Source organism: Phodopus roborovskii, unplaced genomic scaffold (genome assembly GCF_943737965.1).
Source record: "Phodopus roborovskii unplaced genomic scaffold, PHOROB, whole genome shotgun sequence".
Taxonomy (NCBI): domain Eukaryota; kingdom Metazoa; phylum Chordata; class Mammalia; order Rodentia; family Cricetidae; genus Phodopus; species Phodopus roborovskii.
This window is the reverse complement of record NW_026126558.1, coordinates 11,687,788-11,708,802: the sequence shown is the minus strand read 5'-3', so window position 1 is coordinate 11,708,802 and position 21,015 is coordinate 11,687,788. Positions and strand designations below refer to the sequence as shown.

The 21,015-nt window shown below is 45.7% G+C and overlaps 1 protein-coding gene across 1 annotated transcript in view; it reads left to right on the top strand.

The window, feature by feature from the left end:
- Positions 1–7,102, top strand: part of Gan (gigaxonin) — a 45,551-nt gene extending 38,449 nt beyond the window's left edge. Inside the window, exons 7-11 of the mRNA XM_051201738.1 lie at positions 26–175; positions 1,321–1,457; positions 2,151–2,279; positions 6,423–6,532; positions 6,621–7,102. Coding sequence (XP_051057695.1) covers positions 26–175; positions 1,321–1,457; positions 2,151–2,279; positions 6,423–6,532; positions 6,621–6,802 — 708 coding nt within the window. The 3' untranslated portion in view covers positions 6,803–7,102. The remainder of the gene's footprint in view (positions 1–25; positions 176–1,320; positions 1,458–2,150; positions 2,280–6,422; positions 6,533–6,620) is intronic.
- The last annotated feature ends 13,913 nt before the right edge of the window (positions 7,103–21,015 follow it).

The window sequence follows — 21,015 nt, the reverse complement described above, 5'->3', positions numbered from 1 at the left end:
ATAAAGGTTTGTGATGTCTTTCCAGGCAAGACACAACTTCGGGATCGTGGAAATAGATGGGATGCTGTACATCCTTGGAGGGGAGGATGGTGACCGGGAGTTGATTTCCATGGAGTGTTATGATATTTATTCAAAAACCTGGACAAAGCAACCTGACTTGACCATGGTCAGAAAGGTGGGTGCCACAGTCTGCTGCAGCTGGCTTCTTTTCAAGCTGACTTTCAAAGTCAGTGTCTCTAAGCTTGGTTCTTGTAGTGGGAAGGGTCACACCCAGGGCCTCACATCGAACTCTGCTGGAGCAGAGTGCCCAGTGCACATCTTCATTTCTTAAATATGTCCTCAAAAACTGAGAGAGGACCAAGGCTCCAGCATTCTGTCTCTGCTAGCAGCTTACCTTCATGTGAGCAGTCACACGCCACAGAAGGAAAGAGCCTGTGTGAGTGTTTGTCAGCCTCTGAGCAGCAGTGCTGGGTTGCAGGGTCTGTAGAAGATACTTTGTGGCTAGCCTGATCTCTCCCACCTTCCTCCCTTACTCTGCAGTGGCTTCTTCTGTGAGCCTCTCTCACTTAGACTCAGAGCTGTCTGTCAGTCCATCTGTATGACTCTGGTTCATGTCATGGATATCCTGTCTTCTCATCCAACTAGACAGTTGTGACAGCATTTGAGCTGTTTATTGTCCCAAATATCTTAACTCTTGGGAACTCTAATACTGGTGAAAGGAGGTAGATGCTAGAAATCGCCTTCTACTCCCCATCTCACCCAGTGTGGTACGGATAGAACTCATGGCTTATGCAAACCAGGCAAGTGCTGTGCCGCTGCCAAATCCCCAGAATTTAAAATCTCTTGTGACAGGTTAGATTATAGGGACATTGAGATGGCTCAATGGGTAAAGGTGCTTGCTGCCAAGCGTGATGATTGGAGTTCAAGTGCCAGAACCCACGTGGTGGAAAAAGGGAGCCAGGTCCAAAAATAATTTTTTTATAGGATTATGGGCTGTGGTCCAAGGTAGTGGCAGAACACTGACCTGGCATGTTCAAGGTTCTGGGTTCCAGCCCCAACATAGCCCCACAAAAAGTAAAGAAAAGTATAGTTACTGGCTTCTTTGCTGAAGACTCCTTTCCAGAGGATTTCCAATATGTGTCACCAGCTCTTTCCATCTCCAAAACCCTGTGGGGTCATTTGAGGAGGTGTCACTGTTTTGCTGTTAAGAGCTGGAACTTGCCCTATGTATGTGACCATGCTCTCTGGGTCAGTTGCTGACTGTTCATGTCATTCTAATGACAAATGGTACCTTCCCCCACCATTGTTTTTTCCTTTCAGATTGGCTGCTATGCAGCTATGAAAAAGAAAATCTATGCCATGGGTGGAGGATCATATGGAAAACTGTTTGAGTCTGTGGAGTGTTATGATCCACGGACCCAGCAGTGGACTGCCATATGCCCACTGAAGGAGAGGAGGTGAGGCGGAGTGTGTGTGCCTGTCATGCTACTGCTGATGTATCTGCAGAGTGTGTGTGCCTGTCATGCTACTGCTGATGTATCTGAGGCCTCAGAGTAGGGCCGTATGCACATAGGACATGGCACTGCAGTTACAGCGGCAGTGAAGACTGGAGAAGTGGCTCAGTGTTAAAGCATGCAGTGTGCTACAAGTGTGGGGACCAGAGCTCAGATCCCCGGTACCCAAGTAAATACCAGGCAGGCACTGGACAGGCAGAGACAAGGGGTTCCTAAGGGAGCTGGCTAGCTGGGTTAGCCCTATAGGCAAACTGTGGGTTCAGTTGAGAGCCTTGTCTTACTGAATAAGGAACCCATGAGTCACTACTGACGTGAGCCTTGGGCCTCCATATGCACGTGTGAGCATGTGCATGCACACACACACACACACACACACACACACACACACACACGAGCGCGCGCGCCTATACACATAAAGACAAAAGCAATTGGGTTGGCATGGTAGCGCATGCCTGTTGTCACAGCACTTGGGAGACTATTGAAGCCAGAGGATTACTGTGAGTTCAATGTGGTCTATGTAGTGAGTCCCAGCCTACCCTGAGTACATAATGAGACCCTGTCTCAAAAAGACCAACAAACAAAAGAACAAGTAGTAGAGGAGTTAGGGCTGAGGTCCTGTGTTCTGTGGCCCGGCAGGTTTGGAGCAGTGGCCTGCGGTGTTGCCATGGAGCTGTATGTATTTGGAGGCGTCAGAAGTCGAGAGGACATCCAAGGCAGCGAGATGGTAACCTGCAAGTCTGAATTCTATCATGATGAGTTCAAGAGGTAAGCGGTCTTGAGGATTCTGCCCTGATGCTCACCCTCTGTGATTGGAGAGTCTTGAGGCCCTCATGCCTGTCCGTGCTCTCTGTGCTTCCAGAGATGTGTCTCAGCTTGATTTCCAGTGATGTCACTGAATTCTCTGTCTAGGGAGTATGTACATGCAGATATTTTTTCAGTGCCTTCAGAAGTTGGTGAGTGCCTTAGTTGCTTTTCTATTGCTGTGATAAGACATGATGACCAAGGCAACTTATAAAAGAGCGCATTTAATTGGGCTTACAGTGTCAGAGGGTGAGAGTCCATGACGGTGGAGCAAAGGCATGGTGGTAGGAACGGCTGAGAGCATGCATCTTGATCCAAAACTTTGGCAGCGGAGGAGAGAGAGAGAGAGAGCAGTGGGAACAGGCAGAGTTTTTTGAAACCAAAAAGCCTACCCCTAGTAACACACCTCCTTCCACAAGCTACACCTAATCCTTCCGAAACGGTTCAGATATAAGAGCCTATGGGGGCCATTCTCACTCAAACCACCACAGTAACTTAAAGGCACACCATGAAACCTGGAACCTAGCACACTTGTCACTTAGTAGCTTATAATTGGTCGCTAGTTTTTAGGGTACAGTTTTGACCCATTAATATTTGTGGCCTTTTTAAAAATATATATTATTTTGAAACGATCTCTCTATGTAGGCCAGGCTTTCCTGAAACTCACTGTGTCAGAGATCTGCCTACTTCTGCCTCCCAAGTGCTAGGGTTTTAAAGTTGTGTGTGCACCATCACACCTGTCCATAGGTGGCCTTTTATGAGGGGGCCTTCATCTGCTTTTTCTGATGTTATCCACTCAGAGGCTCCACACTGAATCCTTGGCTAGCTCAATTCCAGGCTGCTTCTGCCTGAAATGCCCCTGTTGTCCATCTAGTTAACTTGGTCCTTTCCAAAACTACACTTACCTGTTACTCTCCAGAAAGCCTTCGCAATCTTCCAGGCTCGTGCATACTCCTCAGTCCCTGATCCCATATACTCTGCACATCTCCCTGCCCTGACTCTGTAACTGCTAAGCTATGAATGTATACAGAGCAATGTCCCATGTGGTCAACCCGTATTACCCTCCAGCATCAGACCTGACTGCCATCAGTGAGATATAAAAACACTGACAGGCCAGAAATGTATTTCAGCAGATAAAGGCACTTACCATCATGCCTGATGACCTGAATTCAGTTGCCAGGACCCCCAAGATAGAAAGAGAAATCTGATTCCCACAAGTTGTCTTTTGACTTCCACACAACTTGTCATTTCACACACACACACACACACACACACACACACACACACACATATACACACACAGTACATGAATAAATGCAAAAAGAAAACCCTTTTTTGGTGTCTGGGGGGTGGGGGTTCTCTGTATAACAGTCCTGGCTGTCCTGGAATTCATTCTGTAGACCAGCCTGGCCTCAAACTCACAGAGATCCACCTGCCCCTGCCAACTGAGTGCTGGGATTAAAAGCGTGTGCCACCACCACCTGGCTAAGAAAAACCTTTTTAAAAGTGCCTGACAAGCCATGGCGTGCTTCTGTGGCAGGTGCTGCCTCCTCCTCTCACACACTTCCCCATTCATAAGCACAAGGCAGTGTTCTCACTGCTGTGGCCTGTTCAGATCCCCAGAGACACTCATGGCTAATCTGATGTGCTTCAGCCATGTTACCAGACGGGGGTGCCGTAAGATAAGGCCTCCTTTCCTACCTTTGCGATTGAGTGAATAGTGAACAGATAAGGGCGTCAGACATGCATGTAAATGTTGCCTGATCTGTCATGTACTTTCCATTAGCATATTTTCAGAGATGCTCTGGCTTCCTGTTATTAGGGGTAGACTGTCAGGGGAATTTACTAGACAGAAAATGAGGCCGTTTAGACGGTATTTGCTCTGTGGGGGTGGGCAGAGGATGTCAGAGGCTTGTTACATTTCTTCTTTGATATGCCACTGTGGGGACCAGTTGCCGCAGTACAAAATAGTGTACTAATGTCCTGCCCAGATGAGTGTGAGACATTCTGTCCCGCGTGATTAGCAGGCAGTAGCGGCATGTTTGGCTTTTGACAAAACACTGGCACAAACCTTTTTCGTGACAACTGACTCAGTACATAGTCAGCATACTGAGCTGCAACTCGTCTGAAGTTGCTTATATTTTCATTCCTTTTGTCTGTCGCCTTGGGTGGGACTCAAACCTGACTATAAAGCTTGTTTCCTTGTTTCTTGGAATTCAAAATAAGGAAGTTGCCTGTTTCATGACAGTCAGGGAAGAGTCCGTTGAAGTGAGTGATAATCTTTGTGAGATGTTTCTATATATAGGCAGTTGACATCAGACTTCGCGCACCTACTACATTGGCTCTTTAGCTGCTGTGCTGCAGAGTGGATACCCTGAATCGTGTGTGCTGTCCTAGACAGTGGGGGGCAGTCAAGGCTATGACTGAGTAGCTATGATTCAATGCTAACACAAGGACCATGCCTTTAAGCTATCCATGGGAAATGGGTCACAGTTTCCTGAGTGAACATTACTGCATGGCAAAACCTAGATTTTACCTATCTCGAACAACCTTTGCAGGAGTTGATTCTCCAGCATATATCCCAAAGATCAAACTAAAGCAACAGGCTAAGTAGCAAACACCCTCACCTGCTGAGCCATATCTGTTTGCAGTAATTGTTATATTTATGTTTATAAGTGTTTTGCCTGTATTATATACATATCATGTGTGTGCCTGTGGAGGTCAATAGAGAGCATCAGATCCCCTAGAAATGTAATTTCAGATGGCTGAGCCACAATGTGGGTGCTGAAAATTGAACTTAGACACTCTGCAAAAGCAACAAGTACTCTAAACTATCTGTTCTTCCCCTGCAGTAATTTTAGACTTCTAGAAAAGTTTCAGAAAGTCAAGGCATTCCCATGAGCCATTCATTTCACTTCTAATGCTAGCGCCTCCCTTGTCAGAATATGGATGTCAATACTAGCTTAAGTACAGACTGTCTGCAGTGTCACCTACTCTCCACCAACATGTTCCTTGTCTCAATTCAACCTGCATTCTAGTTGCTAGCAGGTGCTGTGTTTCCTTGCTGTCCCTTAGCTTATGATAGCCCCTGTCTTTCCTGACTTTGACATTTGAAGATTAGTCAGGGTTTTTTTTTGTTTGTTTGTTTGTTTGTCTGTTTGTTTGTTTTTTAGAATGTCTTTTTCAAAGGGCTTGTCTTATTTTTATTTCTGCTTTTGAATAGACATTTGCAAAGCAGGTATAGAAAGTAGCCAGTAAGTTCATGCCAAAATACCCAGTACAGCTAGACTTTAAGGGAATTCTCACTGTTACAGTGGCTCAGTCCTCAAAGGAGTGAGGGCACCAAGACCCAGTGACCATGAGCAGCTGGGATCCCATGCCTCACTAACTAGAAAACAGAGCAGCCTAAGAGGGACATTTTCTCATCACTTACGTGGCACATGACCTTCCTACATAATCCAGCAGTTCTGTAAGTCCACCAAAAACCAGAACCAAACAAGGCTCACCTAATCTCCCTTGTTTGTAATACACCTAATGCCAAAAGGCATCCAGATGGATACAAGTGTGATGTGGCTTTAACAATAAGCATACCCCTGGGCTGTAGAGATGCTCAGTGGTTAAGACCACTTGCTGCTCTTGTAAAGGATTGGGATTCAGTTTCCAGCGCTCACATTTGGGGGCTCACAGAGGCCTGTCTGCAACTGCAGTTCCGAGGCTTTTGACTTTGTCCTCTGACCTCTGCAGGCACTGCACTCATATGCACATACCTGCACACAAACAAACAGACATACACACACAGTTAAACATTTAAATGGGGGGGGGGGGAGAAAGCAGTAGTCTGTGAGTAACATAAGCCACACATGAATGAGTCTCAGGAGCTGTGGGACTCAGCAGAGGCAGTCCCAGTCTGCGCGAGTCACTGTGTCTGATTGAGCCTTTGCTGTCTGTCTTGACAGTAACCACAGCCAAGGTTCTTGCCAGTGGAGTGGGGGTCAAGAGTGGCAGTGTGCTGATGGCTTGCCAAGTTGTGTTTGTCCCTGCTTGTCCCCCTTAAGATGTCATTGTACTTTTGATTTCCTGAATTGTATCTGTTGGCCTTGCTTCCAGGTGGATCTATCTTAACGATCAGAACCTGTGCATCCCTGCCAGTTCATCCTTTGTGTATGGAGCTGTCCCCATAGGAGCCAGTATTTATGTTATCGGAGACCTGGACACAGGTGAGAAAGCTGCGCTGGTTTCTTGGGAACTGCTTTCAGTGGCTCAGGTGCATCAGTTCAGGCAGCTCTGTTTCCTCTCTGGGTTTAGGTACCAACTACGACTATGTGCGTGAGTTTAAGAGAAGCACAGGCACCTGGCACCACACAAAGCCACTCCTGCCATCCGACCTTCGGCGCACAGGCTGTGCAGCTCTGCGCATAGCCAACTGCAAGCTCTTCCGCCTGCAGCTGCAGCAAGGCTTATTCCGCATCCGGGTCCATTCCCCTTGAAGAGGAAGAGGAGCCAAAAGCGAGACCCTGCCCCAAGCGCATCACTTGGCTGGATGTCAGCAAGCACAGAGAAGCAGTTCCATCTTGCTGTGTGCTGGGTGGGCTTCAGTAATGGTTACTCTTAGGTGGTTTTTTAATGCTTAGAAGCTTGGGCTTCTGCTCTTGTTTGGAGACCATGTAACTTGAAAAACTACCCGGGAGGAATCAGTTCCTCCAGCCTGATGCGGCTGTAAACCGTGGAGGCTAGTGTATGTCAAAAGGAGGAGGGAGTGGGGGTTGGTGTCATATGAAATATCAGTCAAAGCCCTAAGGTGCATTTTCCCAGAAGGGAACTCTTATCTAACTGATGCTGTGCCCTAGTGTGTGTGGCTGTGGTAAAGAAACAACAGAACCCATATATGCAAGCCAGCACACCCAGCATACAAGGCTGTCCTTGTACTGTGTGTGGGGGATATAATACAGCCCCACTCAGTAAATTGAGGTTTGTCCCAGTTAGTTCCCATTTATTACTAGTGCTCTGTCTTAAGACTCTTTAAGAACTATATTCTGATGAATTGAAACTAAGATAAAACTCCTCTCTGGCAACAATCTGTCTTAGTAAAGATTCAGCCACCCAAGGAGCTAAAGTCCTCCGAAGCCCTTGTGTGAGCTTAAAGGACTTGCTCACTGTGTCCTGGGAGTTCCAGGGGTGCTGCCAGCTCGGGAGGGAGCTTGCGCCATTCTTCTTTTCACCTGGAAAACAAAACCATTTTCTACACGACAGGCTGTTAGTGCAGAGGAGATTTTAGAGTCGGGCAAATGATAAGAGATCTGCTGCGACTAAAAGTGATGAAACAACACTTTAAAAAAAAGAGCTGTCCAGATAATGTACATAGGGATCAAAAACTTCTTCATATAATCTGTCTGAAAGCACACTAAGTCCTGTTTACTGCTGCTTAGAAGTTACAGACTTGTCTTTGAATGCAGGTGTGTTTAGAATCTTGTCTTTGTAGCAGACCACTTCCAAAGCTGTTCACTGGTAGGAGTTTTAGATGACTTTCACTCCCAGTAATGTTGGGCTGGTAGAATAAACTACCTCAACTTAATTTCATCCTATTCCCGCTAATATCCTCTTCTCTTTCCCTCCTTCCCATCCCCCATTAGTAAAAGAAAAAAAAAAATTATTTAGTTGATGGAATTTATCTTGAGAGATATTTTGTTTTCCATTCAGATTATGCCACCTTGGTGTGAAATCAGGGACTTGAGTGTACTCCGTTACTTGATAGTGTGAGTTGTATGCAATATGAAATTTCTAGCTAATCTTAGTGATTGCTAAATGTGTAAGTACATCCTTTGGTTATAAATTGGAGAACAGGAATTTCTTCCAGAAACTTCCTGCGTGAAATGTTTATATGCAGTTAAAATGCATATAAAACATTAATCCTATTGTCCCACCTGTGGACCTGAAATGGCCTCTCTGCAGGGATTTCCCCATACCTGTGATTGGCATTGTGAAAGTTGCTGGAAACAACCCAGAGGGTGGATGTGAAAAGGGCTGGGAGTGGTTTCCTAACTCTGCTGAGGCCAGAAGCAACTAGGCAAAAGAAAGTCTTAAGTTTTTATCCTTTGCTCTAGATTGGATGTGCCACACATTCATGCCATCCAGTCAAACTTATTGTCATTCAAAGCCAGGCTTGGATTGTGTTGCGTATCAGCCATGTTGTGGGCACATTTCCCCATTGGGAAGCTTTCCATCAAAGACGCTATGGCAGAGAAAATACTTTTTCCTGTTGCTGAGATGGTGGCTTCAGAGGAGAGAAATTGCCAGAAGGGGAATAGACTTTGGTGAAATACCTGCACATGACAGAGCTGTGGTCTGCCAGAGCAGAGAGAAACTGATACCAGGACAGCTGTTTGCTCTGTTTTTGTTTTTGTCTGTCTGTCTGTCTGTCCTGAAGTTTAAAATTCTTCTCAGTCTACTTCAGGTCTCTCCAAGGAGATGGTTCCTTGTTTAGAGTCATGGGTCCAATGGTGATGTCATAGTGCCTGTTGACTTGGTCAGTTCACATAAAAAACAAAACAAAAAAAGAAACAAAAGCAAAAACAAACAAACAAACAGGTTTTTCAGTTCAGTTCATTGACACTGTGGCTGCAGAAATTAATGTTTATAAAAAATTTGCAACTTAATATGGGATGCAATAACAACAAAAGCTGCTAAGTGCCAAACTGTTACTTTTAGGTGAGAAAGAGTGTGTGTGTGTGTGTGTGTCTGTCTGTCTGTCTGTCTGTCTGTCTGAGAGAGAGAGAGAGAGAGAGAGAGAGAGAGAGAGAGAGAGAGAGAAACCTGCTGAAAAGTGGGGCTGTGTTTAATTTTATTATTTTGTTTCAAAGTCAATCATACCTCTTTGTAACTACTCTTATAGTGTTATGAAGTTGCTTGTAGCTCCTGTCAAGCAGGCTTGTGTTTTACTACTGCATTCATGTCTTGGTAAAGTCTGAGTGAGTGGACCTTCCCATAAGGCACTTTGACAAGGTATATGTTGCATTTGGCAACAACTGAGGCTAAATCTTAAAATCTGAAACACAAACATCTTGGGGGGGGAGTGCAATTTCTTTTCATTGGAAAGTCTTAGGCTACAGAAGTGGATCAAGGCACTCTCCTAGGCTAGAGTCTAAAGTAGGTTTGTTTGTTTGCTTGCTTGCTTGCTTGTTTCTCTTAACATATCTAAACATAGATTTTTTTCAAAGATTTAAGTGATTAATTTAAAATGAAGTTTTTTTTTTAATCTTAAGAGTGCTTATGTTCTGTGAGAAGAAAACGTATGACAGATGAGTGAATGTGTGTGCATGCTGTGCCACGTGACTTGATAAGTCTGTCTGTATATGTTTACTTTTGAATCGTAGTCACAAGCTATACTACTGTCTCCTGGTGCTTCAGAAAACCCTTGAGTCTGTCGACCCTCTGTTACATAGCTGTGTCAAACACATGCTGTGGGTAAACGTGGAGCTGTTTGTAGACAGTAGCCATTTTTCCTAGGTTTGCATCTCTCTTTCTTAGCAGGATTTTCAAAATGTATTTACCAGCTAGCAGCATGCTGTTTGATTCCTCTGAGGAGTCAGGGCTCACATCATACAGCAAGGAAAAGACTGTGGGGGCTGTGCTGAATCTTGTTTGGGTAGAGCAAGTGTTCTGTTACATATCACTGCTGCTGAGGCTGCTCTGAGCTCCAGTGGCTTTAAAGTGTCATTTTATCCTATATAAGTGGGAGAGGCCACCCCTCAGCAGCGTCTTGGAGACACATTCTCTTTATGGAGGTTGTGAAGGTAGGGCTGTCCTTGCTGTGGTGCCTCAGGTTCCCATAGGATGCCAGTCAAGTGGCTAAGGAAACAGTATTCCACTTGGTACCTCCTACCCAAGGCACTGTGCCAGGTGTCTCAGAAGTCCTCTAAGGAGTGTGACAAACAGCAATCTTACAGTAGGCGGCCTTTCCTGATCACACAGTGAGTGCTCCTGTGGTCAGATGAAGATGTAGAACTGCCTGAGAAATACCCACTGGAAAGGTAGAGCAAGACTTCTTTCTTGCAGTCACCGCCCCTTAGCCAAAAGAATGCAGAGGAAGTCAGTGATTGGTGCCTGCCCTGGATCACCCAGCAAATGCTGAGGGCCTCCCAAGAATTGTGCTTGTGTTTCTGGGAACCCTACACCCTAGGCAGAGTGCTTTCCTCCATTCTGCTGGGCTTTAAATGAGAAGCTGTGTATATAGGTGGGGTAGTCTCCTATGGAGCAGGAAATGACGGCAGAATCAAAACCTCCAAGTGCCTCGTGTCCTACTAGCACATGCCTGCATCTCCAAGTGCTTCTGTAGGCCAGTGTGGCCACGCACCTCATAATGTTCACTGTGTTAATGTTAGATTGACTTACTGCATCTTACATGGGCTTAAAATCTTTTCCATGTTTGAGGTGGGTAGGGGCACTTTCCTCTTCCTATAGTGAACAGCCAGGTGTAAGCAGCAGCCAAAAGCAGAAGCCAGGCCTTTGGGTTACCAGAGGTAGTCCAGCCGATTGAACAAGAACTTGAGTTTTCTTGACTCTCGGGTATTTTTATTCCTAAGATGTACATCACTTATAGTGTAGTTTCATCTCCCAGACTGAACCTTTCTAGCTGAAGAAACTGGGAAAGACATGCTTCTCTCTGCCCGTAAGCTGTTGGAAGTCCCAGGCTTTCCTGAGTGTCTTCTGGAATCAAGGCAGGGTTTGTACATAAAGACTGAAGTTTAATGTTTCATTGATTTGCCCCCTGCAGTGAGAGGGGGAAGGAGACTGCTCTGACGTGCTGAGGGGTCCTTCTGCCTTTTGAACAGTCCCCAGAGGCTCCTTATAGTTCACTTAGATGTCTGCATACAGTTCTGGGGTAGGGATGAGAGTGAGTGCATTGGCCCAGGTTGGGGAGGAACCTGAGCTCTTGGCTGCCAATGAAGTCTGGGTGGAGTTGAACTGTGGGATCTCCTGCATGTTTTACCTCCTGCCTGGTAAGTTCCCCTCTTTCATTTTATCACCGACAGGAGACTTAGAGGCCTTGCTTTATTATTCTTCTTCACCAGGTACAGAGAGCCACAAGGTACACCTTAGACCTTGGCGCTAAATTTCTTCAAGCTGCTCTAGGGAAGTCTCCACCGCTTACTTCATGACATTTCCTGTTTAACTGGGTGGGAATTGTTTGCAGTCATTCCCTTTTTTTTTTTTGTGTGTGTGTGTGTGTGTGTGTGTGTTTATAGGGGAAAAACAAACCCTCTTGTCAGCTACCTCATGATGTAGCGTTGAATTTGGTTCCCCGACAGATGAGAAGAATTCAGCATTCTGTTCTGTATCAAACTCCCAGAAGCAAGCAGTGAGTAGCTTTGAGATGATCAATCCTCCAAGGCATGCATATTTTCCATTTTCCTACTTTTTTTAATAGGCACTTTAAACCTGGAGGAGTGGTAATTCTTTTGGGGCTACGGCAAGGTGATTACTTGAAACTCAACTTGAACTTGAAAGAGTCATTTAAAAGGCTATGTTTTCTTGTAGCAGAAAAGTAGCACATTCTCACAGCAGGGCTGTGTATAATGGAGGGCTTCATTTCTGTCCTTGTTAGGATCAGAGAAGAGAGCGTGTGTCTGTGATCCAACATGGTGTTTGGAACGTAGGTGCTTGCGGCTGCTGTTAAGCTTCTTGCAAGGTGCTGTTGATTCCCAGGGACTTTTCCTTTCATTGGCTGCTCGACACATTCTCTTCTTCCTTCAGTCCTGGTAGCACCAGATGTCAAAATGAAACAGATATTTTCTAGGTTCAAGATCAAGGTTGACCCAACTACCTCGAATCATGTTTTCCTTAAGATCATGACTCATCTGGTTTGTCACACTCAGCCAGGCACTCACCTGCGCTTCACACTGTGCACGCCTTCTCCACACCAGTCACATCACAGGCTCTCAATGCCCCAGCCTCTGGTCTCTCCTGGTCCCCAAGTCAGAATGAAGCTGCTGAGGGGTCAGCAATTGGAGACGCTCTTCCAGGAGTTAGTTCTCATAGGAATGGCCATTTCTCAGGTCGTGGTTGGACCTGGCCTGCTTAAATGGAACACTTGGGTAGTCAATAGAGGCCAGAAGAATGTTATGCTCCTCTCAGAGCCCATCTTCCCCCACCCCCTACCCCAGCCCTGTGCTCTCCTCAGAGCCCTCTCCCTGGGTGCCAGCCCTGCCTCAGAGCCCTCTCCCTGGATGTCCACCTTCCCCTCAGAGTCCTACTTGCTTAGAGTAACTGGGTCCTGGTACATTTTAAAATCTCATGCAAGTGTGGTACCTTAAGCCTTTAATCCCAACACTTGGGAGGCAGAGGCAGGTGGATCTCTGTGAGTTCAAGGCTAGCCTGGTCTACAGAGTGAGTTTCAGGACATCCAGGGCTACACAGAGAAACCCTGTCCTGAAAAACAAAACAAAAAAATCACCTCCAACAAAAGCCACCTCATGCGATAAGATGATTGAATGTGTGTGCTGGTGCTTTCAGAGTTGGCCCAGAGACTAGAAATGGCAAGGCTTTGCCTCAGGTGGCAGCATATGGCAGCAACTGAGTCCAGGTGAGCTGGCAACAGGAGCCATGGTTTGAGTGAGCATCTCCCAAGAGGACAGCCCCTCCTTTCCTGCTTAGGCCCCAGATCTATGGTTTTAGTTGTTCCTAGGAAATTACCTGGCACTTGAACAGGCCCAGGGATCAAGAGCATGGGCTCTGGAGTTGGGGAACCTGGGTTTAAAGATTTTTGTCACCTATGTTCTGGTCTCAAGGCTCAGCTCCATTTATCTCTGGAGGGAGCTTACCTAATAAAATCCTCTAAGCTTCCTTAAAATCCTTTACCTAGGTGGAAATTTACTTTTTCACCAGAATATCAAATTTGTCATCTAGATTGGCCAAATAAACTGCGTATTTTCTAAATCTCTGACTGAGGCCACATACCTAAGCTTCTGCTTCTTTAACTGGGATGTTGTATGCAGAAACTACTCCCCTCTCTGTGTGTTGAAGGCCATGCCTCCAGCCTGGAGGTTCTAGGCAGGCGTTCAGTGTGAGGCTGGAGCAGCCTAGGCCCATCTAGCTGCTTAGCAGGTGACCAGGCCCTGCAAACTCTGGCCTGGTGGTAGGCATTAAAGGAGGTATGTACATTCCAGAGAATTTCAGGCCAGTAGGTAGAATTACAGAATTTCACCGTCTTGCTTATTTATTTAATTTAATTTTTTTCTCGAGATTTCTGAGACAAGTTCTTAAGCCTTCTGCCTCTGCCTCCCACGTGCTAGGATTGTTCTTCTGTGATCTTTAGACCCATGGGGGGGGGCATCCTTGGCATAACAGGGTACCTTTTGTAGTAGCAGGTGACTGCTTCTGTGAGCACTCATAGGGGCCCTCTGCAGGCAGGCAGGACAGTCGGCGTTGTGCTCTGCCCTGGCAGCTGGAGCTCTTGCAGCCCAGAGGCTCTGGGGACTGTGTATTTAGTACAAAAGGGAGTCATTCAAAGGGTAGCCCTGTGTCCCTCCTATGCTTTGCCTTATTCCCTTCCCCTCCACTCTACTTGACATCACTTTGGTCCCTTGACTGTAGCCATTGGTCACCAGCCACCATGGCAGTCCCTTCAACAGGGTGCTCATGGTCCAACTTTGCATAATAATCTTTTATTTCCAGAGATTTCTTTAAGCCATAATGAACACCAGAATCATGATTTTTAGTTTTAAGTTCTTTGCTGCCTCCCAAGTTGGACTGGCTGCCTGGGAAGGTGCTTGGTGAGCTCAGCCAACTTTCCCTGGGAGCTAGCCTGGTTCTTTGTTGCTTCTTGTGAAACATTTCTAGGGACCCCAATCTTGTGTTCCTATTCTGCCTCCCCTCTGGTGAAAGCCTGCCATGGAGACCCTCAGCCATTCATTCCAACCCTACCTAGAAATGGGGACTCTGCGGTCACAAGAGAGCAGCCTCGGCAGGTGAGAACAGTCCCCAGCTGCCCTCCCCATCCTCACAGTGCTGGGCTGTCCTCACACATCTGATGGCCACCTAAGTGCTGCCAAAAGGAGTCTGAGAACAGGGTCCTTCCCACAGCCCACACAGTTCCCTACAGTAGCTGAGGACTTCTATCTAGGAGGATTGTGGTTCTGTTTGCCAGAACTTTGTCATGTACAATCTCCTGCCACTTTCAGACCTCACACTTGTCCCTGCCTGGTTTTAAGTCGCTTGAAATGTGTCACAAAAGAAAGAAAGAAAAGGAAAGAAAGAGAGAAAGAAAGAAAGACAGGAAAAGAGGCCTAGCAAGGTGGCCTAACTGATTCCCACAAGTTGTCCTCTGATCTCAAACGCACACGCACATATTAATAAGTAATGTAAAAAGAAAATTAGAAAAAGGAAAGGGAAGGAGAGAACTGTAACTCTTGCTGTTCCCTGAACCACCAAGCATGGCATCAGTAGCCTCTCCAGAAGGCGTGCCTTCTTGGCCCCCAATCATGCCTTTGTGCTGGCACTTTCTGCCTGCCAGCCAGTCCCAGCAGCTTCCTGGGTCAGCACCCAGCATAGCTCAAACCCAACTCCAGCCTCAAGCACTGGAGATGAACAGGAGCTTTCCACACCTGCCCTGAGGCCACAAAAGGCTGTCTGTCTGAGTTGGTGGCCAGTACTAGGCCACACATACTACCTCAGCATCTAGCCCATGTCACAGTGTGGTTCCAGATTGTCCATCAAGATGTACTCACAGAGGCTGTCCAACAGATCCTCTGCACTTGGCCCCCAAACCACTATGTGATTCCTTCCTGCATTCGATGGCATGTTCCCAAGAGCAGGCTTCCATCTCCTGTCTTGTTTAGCCCTGACTTAAATATACCAAACTGTGAGTAGAGTCAGAAGTGGGAATAGCTTGTTTGCAATGAGAAAGGGACTCCTTTTTCACATTTTCATCACAAGGGTTTTTACTTCAAAAAATTCAAGAAAATATGTATGTGATGTTGATGGCCAGAGTGATGAGGATTATGGTCATGAATTGCATCCTAGACTAACTCACTGAACTTGACTGTTAGGCTTTATAAAAACAATAATAATAAACAGTGTAGGGCTGGAGAGTTGGCTCAGCAGTGAAGAGTGCTTTCTGTTCTCCAGTGGACCTGAGTCCTCCAGCGTTCACATGGAGGCTCGCTGCCTAGAACTCCAGCTCCAGGGGATCTGATATCCTCTCTGACATCCTCAAACACACACACATGCGTGCACGCACACACACACATACACACACACACACACACAAATAAAAGCAAATAAATAATAAGTAATATGGGAACTGGTATCCAGGGCAAAAGTATAATATTTTAAAAGTACCTAACTTTACCCTGTCTATCGTGTAACACCTACTTGTAGATGGCACCTTAGAATTCAGTTTCATCATGCAGAGGTCATCTAAATTCCATGGACTGAAGGTCTTTATGATGGGAACTGCACCAAGTGGCCTTCAGTGGAAAAAAAAAAAAAAATAATAGAGAAGAAGCCAGGAGTGGCACAAACCTTGAATCCCAGCACTCAGGAGGCAGAGGCAGGCAGATGTCTGTGTTTGGGCTTAGCCTGGGCTACAGGGCAAATTCCAGGACAGCCAGGGGCTACACAGAGAAACCCAGTCTCAAAAGAACAAAATTACAACTGAATCAGTAAATAAATGGAAAAGAAAAGAAAGCACAAGCTGTAGAGCAAAGCTTGCTTAATTCAGTAATGAGTGGCTTTTTCTGCCTTTTACTTTGAGCCCACTCTGAACCCAGCTTCCGCTATATTCTCTCTCCCATAAACCTCCATGTCAGCAGTGGCATGGCCACACTTGCTTTGACCATGTTTACCCATTTGTAAATTGTGACAGCCGTACACAAAGATGGTGGCTTTGGTGGAAGTGCTGAGTATACGTCACAGTAGGTCCCATAGTTCATGCCCAGGGGCTCCCAGCCTGTAGATCAGTGGTTCTCAATCTTCCTAATGCTGCGACCCTGTAACACAGTTCCTCATGTTGTGCTGACCCCTGACCATAAATTTATTTCATTTCTACTTCATACCTGATATGCAACCCCCAAATGGGTCTAGACCCAGGTTGAGAACTGCTGCCATAGAGGTTGTCCCACACTCACTCCTCATCAATAGCCAGGCTGTAGACACAGCCCAGGCAGACCTCATTCTGCAGTGATCAAGGCATTTGTTTCATTGTATGAATAAGATCTACCCACAACACACGACGATGAGTATAGCAGTTTGTTGGTATCCTGCCACTAGTGTTTATCTTCTGCTAGGACAGAGAACTCCTGAGGAAACCCCATTGAAAAGAGAATGTAAATTGGGTTAAATAAGACAGTCTGTCCCCAGGCTCCAGACCACCCTTCATGGAGCCCTGGCTCAGTAGAGTGGCCTGCAGCACACCCAGTGGCCCTGTCAGTATTGTGCTGTGCATGATGTGCAATATGCAATGCTCATACTGATATGCATATGTGCATATGTAACCAATATGCAACAGTCACCCTTGCAAAGAGCTAGTTTGTTCTCTGATGCTTCTCCTACCATAAGGACAACTCCAAAGACCATATAAAACCAGGTTTCAAACATACCATACCAAAATCCATCCAATCAAAGTGTATGCCTATCTCATTACCATATCTGTATTTCTTGGCATGGTACCTATAGAACAGCTTCTCATTTAACTCTTGCAGCTGTAACTATCTAGTGACGCTCCCAGGAAGACCGAACTCAGGTCAGGCTGAACTGTGGTAAAGCTGAGCACTCTTTACACTATGCTCCCACTGACAAATAGGCACTTGTAATGGGTGCACTTGTAATGCAACAAGTGTCTATAAAGTGCAAACTATTTGAGGAGCCAGAAAGTTGCAACTTACAAAACTGTCAAAATTCAGTAGAAGAATAGGAAAAAAAATGTCCCTGTCTGCTGCCTTGTGGGCCAGATTTTTATTCCTTTGCTGGTGTCTGTAGCAAAGTCAGAAGTAGTTTTTTTAATTTGTAACCTTTCTTACAAAGTTAATTTATGGTTTACAAGCAACACTGATACAGAAGGATATGATAATTAAATTAAGTAGCAGCACTTTGTTTACCGGGTTTGGATATTGTATGTAACTATGGGGTTGGGTTCCTCATCCCCAGCACTAAACCTGTCCTAAATATGTCCTGGGGAAATATTGCCATTGTGCAAGTGCAGTGAAGGTGTTTTATCTTTTTTACGTAGTTTGTATTGACTGGATTTTATAATGGTAAGAAAACAGAGTGTTGTATTTTGAGCTGAACTTTGTGTATGGTCAAGTCATTCTGTTTTATGTATTGGAAGTTCGTTTACAACTTGAACTATTTTTTAGAAGAGTGCTGAACAAAATGAATTGTCTTCAAGCTGTTTCATTAACCTAATAAAATAATTTGATGGGGAAGACATTTGAATCCCTTTGTGTTTTGTTTGTGTGTGCTCACACATGTATGCAGAGACCAGAGGTCAAATTTGGGTGTCTTTTATTCTTGAGCACTTTCTGCCTTTTTATTTTATTAATACATTTCATTGATCTGGAATTCAACAAGTTGGCTAGGCCAGCTGGCCAGTGAGCCCAGAATCTGTTTCTCCTGTGGTGGTGTTACAAGTGCATGTCACCACACCCAGAACTTTTGGTTGGTTGGTCTGGGATTTTAATTTATTTTGTTTTGTTTTGTTGTTTTTCAAGACAGGATTTCTCTGTGTAACCTTGGCTGATCTGGAACTTGTTCTGTAGACCAAGTTGGACTAGAATTCATAGAAATTCACCTGCCTCTGCCTCCTGAATGCTGGGATTAAAGGTGTGTGTCATCACCATCCGGTGATGTTTGGTTGTTTTAATGTGTGTCTTGAGGATCAAATGCAGTTCACCAACTAAGCTAGCTCCACAGCCATTCATTTTCTTTTTTGGACTGGATTTTGCTGAGTCAGCCTTGTAGACACAGCATGGACCAGTCTTGAAAGGAAAGGCTGCCTTTTGACATGACTCACATGGGTGGTAGACAATGAGACTATTAGTTACATGCTGTAAAGGTGTAACCACGGGGCTGGAGAGATGGCTCAGAGGTTAGAGCACTGGCTGCTCTTCCAGAGGTTCTGAGTTCAATTCCCAGCACCCACATGATGATTCACAACCATCTGTAATGAGAACTGGTGCCTTCTTCTGGTCTAGGGGCATACATTCAGGCAGAACACTATAAACAAATAAATCTTAAAAAGAAAGTAACCATGGCCACAGAGTTACCCTATAGCAGTCAGAGGCACTTAATAACAACAATAATAAAAAAATCCAAGCTTGAAGACCTGAGTTAGGGGCCCAAATGATGGAAGGAGTTCTGAGAACCCAGTTATAGGGCAGACTCCAAAGCTACACAGAGAAACCCTGTCTCAAAAACAAACAAACAAAAAAGTGAAGGATGAATACTTTACACTTTCTACCATGGCTGTAATTTAAAACTTCTCTTTAGAGGTAGAGGGATGGCTCAGTGATTAAGAACATTTGTTGCACAATCGAGAGGGGTTCAGATCCCAACATCCACATAACAAACCAGGCATCCTGTGACCCATCCCTGAGGAGGGAAAAGACAGGAGAACTGCTGGGGCTTACTCAGATCCAGCCTAGTTGAGAAAACATGAGCCCCAGGTTTCGGGAGAGACCCCCGCCTCATAGTAGGTAGGGAGTCATAAAGGCTTCCAGGTACAGATACATGCACATACACCTATGCATATACTCACATATACACAAAAATACATCTTCAGAAATTAAAAATGAAGTCAGCTGGTGGTGGCACATGCCTTTAATCTCAGGACTAGGGAGACAGAGGCAAGCAAATCTCTTGAGTTCAAGGCCAGCCTGGTTTACAGAGTAAGTTCCAGGACAGCCAGAACTACACAGAAACAAAACAAACAAAAACTGTAAAATGAAACTTCTCACTCTTAAGTAAAAGAAGGGTTGAGGATGTGCCTGAGCTTGCAAAATGTTGCCCAGCATGCATGAATCCCTGGCTTCAGTTCCCCAACCCCATAAAATCTGGGGTGACAGCACACACACAGACAAGTAATCCCAGAACTTTTGAGGCAGAGGCAGGAAGATCAGTAGTTCAAGGTCATCCTCAGATATGTAGGGAATTCACGGCCAGTCTGGGGATAGATACAAGGGACATTTTCTCAATTTTTTTTTTCCTTTTTTTGTGGAGGAGGAGTCATGGGGGGGGTCTGTTTTCTGAGACACGGTTTCTCTTTGTAGCTCTGGCTGTCCTGGATCTCACTCTGTAGAGCAGGCTAGTCTTGAACTCCGAGATCTGTCTGCGTCCTGAGTACTAGGACCCCTGCCCTGGCTCTCAATTTTTTTTTTTTTTTTTTTTTTTTTTTTTTTTTTTTGTTCTTTAAGGGAACAAACTGCTGAGCATGTAGCAAAACAGGAACCTTGTATGTGACTGGTGTGAAACGGCACAGCCACAGCAGGGAAATGTGGTAGCTCTTGCTCAATTTAACTGTTACCATGTGGGGGCTGGAGAGGTGACTCAGTGGCTAAGAGCAACTGCCACCTTTGCAGAAGTCCAGAGTCCAGTTCTCAGCACCTGAGTTGGATAGCTCACAACTGCCTGTAACTCCAGCTCTAGGGAGCTGCTGCTGCCTTCTGCCTTTCACAGACACAGGCACACACTCACACACACTTGAACACATACAGGTACACGTATACATGCAGACGCATACATGCAGACACATGAACATTTTAAAAATGTTTATTGATGCCAGGTGTTGGTGGCACATGCTTTTAATCCCAGCACTCAGGAGGCAGAGGCAGGTAGAGCTCTGTGAGTTCTAGGCCAGCCTGGTCTCCAGAGCGAGTTCCAGGACAGGCTCCAAAGCAATACACAGAAACCCTGTCTTGGAAAAAAAAAAAAAATTATCAAGTTGATCCTCAGTAATTCCATGCCTAGCATGCCTAGGTGTATAAGAGAAAGAAAAGCATGTAAAAGAAAGAGAGCCACCATGGTGGTCACACTGTGATCCCTGCACTAGAGAGGCTGATCAGGAGGATCAGGAGTTTGAAGCTAGATCTGAGCTACATTTTAAAAAAAAAAAAAAAAATCTTGTGAAAGGAAGAAAAGGAAGAAGGAAAAGAAAGAGAGAGAGAGAGAGAGAGAGAGAGAGAGAGAGAAACTGGGCATGGAGATTGCCATGTAATCTCAACACTTGAGAGGATGGATCACTGAGAGTTCAAAGCTAGCCTGGGCCACTCAGTGAGTGTATAAACTGAGGACATGACCACACCAAAGTGTGGTTGAGGGGAAGGTTTTTACTGTAGATAGGAGGGAGGGTACAGCCAGAAGCATCTGGAAGAGTCCAGAGCAGGGAGAGTAGTAGGCCAGCACATTAGACTTGACCATGAAAGGAGAAGGGAGGGGGTGAGTGAGTGAGGAAGATAGAGACCGAGGGCAAAAGAGCCCAAGTGAGAGGGGCCCGAGTGACCAAGACGAGAGGGCATGGAGCTGAAATGGCAGGGCTGTATGGGAATGAGCAGCTGGAGGAGTTGGGAGCAGGGGGTGTGCTGGGAAGAGCTGGCAAGAGCCACAGGGAATTGTGACCCTGAGGGAGCCTGCAGGCCAGAACATACTCTGGCATGCTGATAGGCACCAGAGACAGCCTTTGCCCAGGGTTTCTTCTTTTAACTCTATTATT